General features: G+C 34.7%; 1 protein-coding gene across 1 annotated transcript; it reads right to left on the minus strand.

Moving 5' to 3' along the window:
• Window positions 1-4,851: 4,851 nt before the first annotated feature.
• Window positions 4,852-6,955, minus strand: LOC149237223 (cysteine-rich receptor-like protein kinase 2). Its single transcript, XM_089372603.1, has 5 exons — window positions 6,581-6,955; window positions 6,292-6,444; window positions 6,068-6,207; window positions 5,745-5,955; window positions 4,852-5,470 (listed from the first exon to the last, which is right to left on the minus strand). Exons 1-4 carry the CDS (start codon window positions 6,636-6,638, stop codon window positions 5,785-5,787), a joined length of 522 nt encoding a protein of 173 aa, XP_089228729.1. The 5' UTR covers window positions 6,639-6,955; the 3' UTR covers window positions 4,852-5,470; window positions 5,745-5,784.
• Between the last annotated feature and the right edge of the window lie 1,417 nt (window positions 6,956-8,372).

An 8,372-nucleotide genomic window follows, 5' to 3' on the forward strand; every position in this document is an offset into this window, starting at 1 on the left:
CTCTGAGTCTTCTTTCCAATGCCACAAGTCTGACCCAATTTGGACTCTTCAAGACAAAGTTATGTCCAATCTCACACAATGACCTAATTATAGACTAGTTCAGTAGAGAGAACTTGTATGTTGTGCCACGTGTCACTGTTTCCTCCTTCGGCTCTAAAACTGATATACATAAAACCACAGTCCATGCACTATTCACCACTTTTTACAGAATTCCAATCCTCTTCTCAGAGAGAGAGTTATGACGATTTTCCCAAGGTCACTTCTTTGAGATGAAATTCGGGAGCCTGCAAAAACCCTAACTTCCACATATCATATCTCTGAAAATATAGTGAACCAAGATCTGAAATTCAGTCATGACGTTCATCAGGATTGCGAATCAAATGGGTTTTCATTTCCAAATCTAAGACTTCGCAGAAATGAAGTTATAGCGAAAATGCCACGATCACTTCATTTGGAGGATATATGAGATTTCTTTTTATAGAGTTGAGAGGGGCTTCTATAGAGAATGTTGGAGGGATTTTAGGAGCTTAAAAAATTATTAATTATTGACTATTCAATGACCAAAAAAATTATGAGTGCCATGCTACAACCCCATAGGGTTTTAGCCCACTAACTAGGGTTACTAACTTCAAACATGAATATCTCTCAAACCGTGAAGAATTACTTGACCTGCCATATATCAACAGAAACATCTCGACGAGTAGAATCCATCTAGAAGATCCTTGACTCAAAATAGAGTAAGTCTTCAAGTCAAAATTCCCTTGCAAGATCAGGGACGCCTGGTGCTGCTTGGGTTGACATCATTGACAACCTCAGATCATCTTTAGATCAACATAACCCTAGACGTGGAGATTCCCCAATGGCACAACCAGATTTCCCCCTAACGTGATTAGTCAGGAAATTGTTAACATGGCCCTGAAGGGATATCCTCAATGGTGGTCAAGGTAAGCAAAGGGAACCAACCAAGATGTGTTGGCAGCCATTCCAGCCCGGGAATCATGTGGTTGGTCAATGATGGACCCCACTTGACAAGTCATCCCATTAGACCCAACCCAAAGCATTCGTCAAGGGGTGTAGGAAGAAGGGAGCGAGACGCGTAGGCGAGATGATGTGGCAATGCTACCACCTATCCCAATTGGGAGCAAGCATCGTGTAGGGGTACGACCACCAAATCACGTGTACCCAATAGTAATGCTTTGGCAAGGGGGAGTTGGTTGCAGGGAGCATTTCTATTGGGTGTGGTGGAGCCCACCCAACAAAGTCACCCCAGCAGAATGGATATGGCGCACAAGTCTTTAGCACCAAGTTGTATGGAACGAGATGACACTAGGTGGTGATGTCATCCCATCAGACTTACCACGATCGGTGCATCCTGGAGAATTGGAAAGGGGGAACAAAATGGAAGCATCGAGCTATATGGTGGCATTCCAACGGGCCTTTAGATGGCATTCTTGTCAGGGTTGGAAGCCATGGGAGCTGGTTTCCCAAATCGTCGATCGCATAAATCAATGATGAAGAATTAACCCAAGACCTCTCCTCCAAATACCACAAACTATAATGGAGTGGTATCAAGTTTTTGAACCCAATTTTTTTGATAAACAACTTTAGCAAAAAAGTGCTCGCAAAACCAAAGATCAGGGGCCCTTTCTTTCTCCTCTCTGATGGGACAAATGGCAGTATGTTAGTGGATCTTGGAGATGACATCAATGATGACATGTCTAACTAGGGATGGACATGTGCCATGAAGTTTCAACATCTCTGGTCGCCCAAGGGGCCTATTTTAGAGTGACACGTAGATCAACTAGTGGTCAACATGTGTCGCAGATGATGTCATCCTGGCAGTCACAGCTCAAAACATTAACAGAAGTGCGGAGAGTTGGACATGGTGGTTGAGGAGAGTTGGAGCTACTGTTTATTTGGAAAGAGGGCCATACCACCCCACCATCCACGCAAGCCCGACAAGGTTTTCATTGGCGGAGTGAGGGCTCACAGCCAGGTCAGCTTGACAGTGAGCCAAAGAGATAGAGTAGTGTCACAAGTGAGGGTGTCAAATTATTAGGGTCGAGGTGATGCGAGCCAGTAGCAACGGTAGTTGGCTATCAGGGTTGGGGCCAATGATAAGACAGCAAAGGGGCCCTCTGTCCAGGTAAGCCTAGAGCAAAGAAGTTGGTAGGTAACCAAACGTGTAGTTTGGGAACCGTTAGGAGAGGATGAGTGAGGTCACATATCTAGTGGAACCCACCTAGAAGGTGTCGTCTAATGCAAAGAGTGAAATCTCGTTGGGTAATCAACGACATAATAAAAGTATCTACACACACATACACACACTAACTCGATAATTAAACAAACAAAAAAATATGAATGACCCCATTCCTCAAAAAGTAATTGAGGGGTCAAGTATGTTACAAATACCAGAAATTTGTTATTACATATTACTTTCGAATAAATAAAATATTTAAAAGAATTATGATTTATATTTCTATTAATTATATTAATTTTTTAATTAAAATTTTGTTAGGTAAAAAACAATTATTGCACTCTTTTTAGAAATGTTGACTCATTTTTAGTGTCTATTTTAAAAAAGGGTTTCTAGAATTTTAATTTAATTGTTAATAATTAATAAGTAGATAATTGGATTTTTAATCTTTGGGAAAATCTATAGTATTGTAACAAACTCTATTTACAATTTTTTTATGGTAAAGTGGGATGAATCTCCATGGTTAAAGAATATATATATATAACTCATCTATTGATTTTTTTTAATAATAATAATAATAAAACAAAATTATAATTTAATTAATTTTTATGATTTTTTTAATTTTTTATAATAGAAAATGCATACCAACTATTTAATTTATTTGTATCAAATAAATGTTTAATTCTTTTATAAATATTTATTTACATTAAAATTATACATATTTGGGGAAGACTTCTTATTTCAACTTAAGGTGGATGAGGATGTGTTGATTTTTTTAAAATTTTCTTAATTGAATACATAGATTGATTTTCAAGGGAATATGATCGGCATATGCTTAGTCTTAATGCTAATCAACGTGTGCAGTGTATTAAAGAGTTTTTTAGGTTGCATTCACTTTTAATAAATTCAAAAAATTATATTTGTGCGTGGCTCCCCACCCACCAATTTCTTAGGGATTTGAAATTATTTCAATTCTAATAAATTCATCCATGATAAATTCCTCATTATCATTTATAACATTAATTTATAATTCTTTTTTGTAAGTGAGTTTATCCATAACCTTTTTATACAATGGTTAATCAAATAGATATATACATTAGTAAGACATTTTTATTACAATAATTTTTATTTTTATTTTTTTAATGAAACTTTACCCTATATCAACGACATTAGTATTTTTTAATATAATTATACTAATTAAAATATATAGAAAATATTATAAATAATATTAAATATTTAATTATTTTATAAATATGTATTCCAATAAAATTACACATATTTAAAATGTTTGCCAAAAAAATCTGGATGGTATTAAATATTTCTAGTACAGGATGAGAGATACCATCCTATACTCGGACGGATTATGCTTGACAAAGACCATCGTTAGAATGATGCAATTGGACACATCATTCTTGACCAAGACAACTCAACCGTAAGATGCGACAAAAACAATTCGGAAGATACTTGTTGGAATGAAGTAGCTTCGATAAAGCCAAAGCCAACTCATGCCTCGTCATAAACAGCACTTGATTAATAGTCAAAGAGCATATACATATATATCTCTCAATAATTCCCAGATTTTAAAAGCATTTTTCATGGCTGAGAAGAGTAGGTACACATATCTCAATAATTCCGGGATTTAAAAAATCATTCTACCATCACTCAGAAGATTACACTCTGCAACCAAAGAGCATTGTGAAAAATGATGCTGTGACAAGATAGGATGATGTCATCTTATAATAAAAATAATCCCAAAAGGTATTGACTGATTTTCACTTAACCGGATTTCAAATAAATTTTATTTAAATGAAAAAAAATACAAGTAGTTTTATGACAGATAGGATGGTGCCATATTATAATAAAAATAATCCCAAAAGGTATTGACTGATTTTCACCTAACCAGATTTCAAATAAATTTTATTTAAATGAAAAAAAGCAAGTAGTTTTTTAGTGGGAGGGCTTATTTGTCTTGAGAAGCATTTATGGGTTCTTTTTTTTAACATTATATGTATCAGAACAAGCTGATAGTCATCATATCAGGACTTTTCACATTAAAATCACATATAGGCAAATATATGCTGCAGCTCAGCTGGAATATATCGGGATCGAATGTTGGTGGGGTGCGAGGCATCCGACAGCCACAACCAACAAGCCATGCACTCGCATGCGAAAAAAGAAAAGAAAGAAGCAAGTAGTTTTATGAATAAAATAATTGAACTTTTGGTATGATTGTGATAAAATTTGGTAGAATATTTGGAAAATCTTGGTTACAGGTACAGTTATTAAATTTCATGAGAGTTTTTATGGTGTTGAATCTATTTCCACAATACTATTAAAAAATTTAAACATTTTATTGATCAAATTTTTTGACAAAAAAAGCCCTGATTACCACTGAAAATAATTTTCTGGACAAAATTGTGGCTTTGGTAAAAATGCTAGTGCTGAATCCATTTCAAATAAATTTTATTTACCAAAAAAAACTAATTTTATAAGTAAAATAATGGATATTTGGAATGATTTTGATAAAATTTGGCAAAATATTTAGAAAATCCTGGTTACAGTTACAGTTATCAAGTTTCAAAATTCATGATTTTGAGTATCAAGAGTTTTTGATGGTGCTGAATCTATTTTCACTCTAAAAAACAATTCAAACACTTTATTGATCAAATTTTTTGACAAAAAAAAATCTCGATTATTAATGGAAATAACTTGCTAGACAAAATTGTAGCCTTTGTACACAATGTTGATACTAAATCTATTTCCAGCCAAAAACAATTCAACCACTCCATAATCAAATTTTATGAAAAAATTCTAAATTATCACTGAAAATAACTTCCGGGCAAAATTGTAGCCTGCCTTTTTCCTTCAACTGTCCGCGTAAGGGGTACTCGGGCACCATGTAAACTCTGCACAATTTCTTATGCAATCGAATCCCCACAACCTAGCAGCCTCAAAATTGCATGATCCAGATTCAGATATATGAGTTGTAATAGCTTCATTTGCTCTAAGTTTTTAAAACAATTAGTGGGGAACATTACGAAAAGTTCCTGCAACTCGAGTGCTAACGTGACTTTGATCTTCTGCAAAGAATCTGGCCAACCCAAAGTCTGCTATTTTGGGTCTGTGTTTATAATCTAGTAAAATATTGCTTGCTTTAATATCTCTGTGGACTACCCGAATATGAGATTCCCGTGAAGATAGGCCAGATACGTGCAGTTCCAACTATGATTTCATACCTCTCTTTCCATTCAAGTGGATTGCGTTTTGTTGTATCTGCAATGCATCACAGACCATAAATATATTATCGGCAAGCTCCATATATAAATAAATAAAGCAATCTTTTGCGATATGAGAAATACTATCTGTAAGTAAAAATTTGTTTTATCTTTTTATAGAGGTACAATGATAGTAGATCCTTGAAGTGTTTGAGGAGAAGCATAATGTTGTAAGTACTTGTATTTAATGAAAAAATGGTGTTTTTTTTCCAACTTACACAAAAAATAAAAATAAAGCAATGTCCATCCAACAATTAAGAACAAGTGTATACCGAATATAATCTTGTCGAGACTACTGTTCTGGAGGTATTCTTAAACTAGTGACTTCCTGGAACCTTCAACAGAGCAATCAAGCAATTTCACTAGATTCCTGTGCTGAACACGACTGATAAGATTTGCTTCATTCAATAATTCAGCATTTGCTCGCCTTGGACCCATATACAGCCGTTTAACTGCAACCTCTCTGCCATTAGGGAGAACCCCCTGCAGATCCACTCACTTAGAAATCATTTTTATTCTCCATTTCTACATGGAGCTGCTACTTTAAAATATCTAGTTCTATATGAAATAATTGAAACAAATATTGAGCTCTCACTTTAAAGACGGATCCAAACCCTCCATTGCCAAGTTTGGTCTCTGCTTCAAAATTGGAGGTAGTTTCTGTCAGAATGTTGTCCTTGAAAATGAGTTCTGGATTCGCTATAGTCGGCGTTAGAATAGAATCTTCCTCCTGGCCTGCGAAAACAATTACAAGCTGTCTATTTGTATTGCGCAAAGATAATCGGACACATCAAAGATCCTTAACACTGAAAGATTTACCTGCAAGTTCAGGGCCTCCAGTTGGAGAAATCCCTTCCCAACATTTCAGAGGAGAGCAAATATTCCGTTTCCAAATTCCCATGACTGCAATTAATACAATCATAGTGGCTACTACGCCCAGACTGATGCCCAACGCTCTAAATCTTTTACCCTCTGAAAATTTACACAAAAAGTGTCAGTAACCAGGAAGCTCTGTTTTAGTTCACTAGAAATAAATGAAACCCTACAAAACCCAAATAAAAGAAACCCTAGAAATCCCCTATATTCATGATGCTGATAAAAAAGATACCTGAGGACACAGGCCTTTTCTGGTGGTGGCTATAGAACAGTGACGTTGAAATTTTCATAAACCTGGTAACGCAGGTAGCAGGTCTTAGATCCGAATTGCGCCCCAACCGCTCCAGTTTGGCATGAGAATATATATTCCCAGGTAAAAATTACCCACGATCCGCAGTCCGTTCAGGCAGATCCGCCCAACACTCCGCTAAGCCTTAGGTATTCTCCATTAAATCAGAAGGGGCGTCTACTGCAACTGCACCGAAGAGTTTGGGGTTTGGTGCAGTTTTAGTGGTAAGGTTGAAGGGCAGGACTTTCACGGCATTTGTGTGCGTCCCAAAAATTGATCGGCGTACTCTGAGATGGGCGCACGAATTTTGGCATCTTTGACTTTTAATTTGTTTGAAGTAGTCAGAAACCTATACTAACTCGGTTGCTTTGTTTTTTTATTTTTATTTCTTTCATTTATGTTTTGGTTTGTGTTTGATAGGTTTTCTTAGTGTAAATTTATTGTTTTTTAAGCAGGCAGAAACCTATTCTAACTCGGTTGCCTTCTTTTTTTTATTTTTATTTTGTGTTTTTATATCATAAAAGGTGATTAAATTAACGATATAAATAAAATTAACTATATAAATAATTATGGGCGCACGAATTTTGGCATCTTTGACTTTTAATTTGTTTTAAGCAGGCAGAAACCTATCCTAACTCGGTTGCTTTGTTTTTTTATTTTTTTCATTTATGTTTTGATTTGATAGGTTTTTTAATTGTAAATTTTATTTTTTTTAAGCAGGCAGAAACCTATTCTAACTCGTTGCTTTTTTTTGTTTTTGTTGTTGTTTTTTTTTTTCATTTATATTTTGATTTGTGTTTTTATATCATACAAAGTGATTAAATTAACCATATAAATAAAATTAACCATATAAATAATTATGGATGGTTTTTTAAAGATTTTTATTTTTAAAACTTGAAAGTAATATAAGTTATTTAGTTTGTTTTAATAAAATTTTGTTTCATTTCAATATATTGTGTTGGACTAGAAAGGTTTTTTTTATCAAATCGTTTGTGATTTTCCAAGCTTGATTTATGGTTTGAGGAGCTTAGACTCACGGGCATCTAAGTCCTCAAAATTACCTGGGGATCGCACCTTGATTGAGATTTTTTAGTATGTCTCCTCTCCCTAGCAGAGGGCACAACCACCCCCATAGGTTTGATCCTGAGTTGCCTTACTAACTAGGCCCATCCAAAGATATATCTTATTGATTAAATATTTAATTAAAGAATTAATGATTCAATGATATATTTAGTTAGAGCCAATGGAAGATGACATTCATGATTTTAACTATCAACCCATAGGTTTGATCCTGAGTTGCCTTACTAACTAGGCCCATCCAAAGATATACCTTATTGATTAAATATTTAATTAAAGAATTAATGATTCAATGATATATTTAGTTAGAGCCAATGGAAGATGACATTCATGATTTTAACTATCAATAAATAAGTGTAATCTGCAGAGTGGCTTAGTGCAAAGGTTGGGTCTTAATCAATGCTCTGGTATATGGTTATCGGAATGGTTAATGGTCTATTATCCAACATATGAGCATTCTTTATATTCTTAAAAGTTAGTGAAGTTCATTGGAAATAGAAAGTAGGGCTTTACAATAGTAAGAAACTCATAATTTCTACATTGGAGTGCACAATTAATGCAGACTTTAAAATTTGTAATTTTTAGAATGTATACACACCTTACATGAAAGGAAAGTATGTATGAAACATGTCTTCCCTTAAGGGAAAGCATGTGTACC

The sequence above is a fragment of the Pinus tabuliformis genome, chromosome 8 (assembly GCF_031772625.1).
Source record: "Pinus tabuliformis cultivar Carrire ecotype Pingquan chromosome 8, CPIR1, whole genome shotgun sequence".
Classification (NCBI taxonomy): Eukaryota; Viridiplantae; Streptophyta; class Pinopsida; order Pinales; family Pinaceae; genus Pinus; species Pinus tabuliformis.

What these genes read in the sequence shown, in the direction of transcription:
- LOC149237223 (XM_089372603.1), bottom strand. Translation starts at nt 6,638, where the DNA reads ATGAAAATTTCAACGTCACTGTTCTATAGCCACCACCAGAAAAGGCCT. An exon ending in GAAAAGGCCTGTGTCCTCAG is followed by an intron (nt 6,445 to 6,580) that starts GTATCTTTTTTA and finishes GTAAATTTTCAG; the next exon opens with AGGGTAAAAGATTTAGAGCG. An exon ending in GGTTTGGATCCGTCTTTAAA is followed by an intron (nt 5,956 to 6,067) that starts GTGAGAGCTCAA and finishes GTGGATCTGCAG; the next exon opens with GGGGTTCTCCCTAATGGCAG.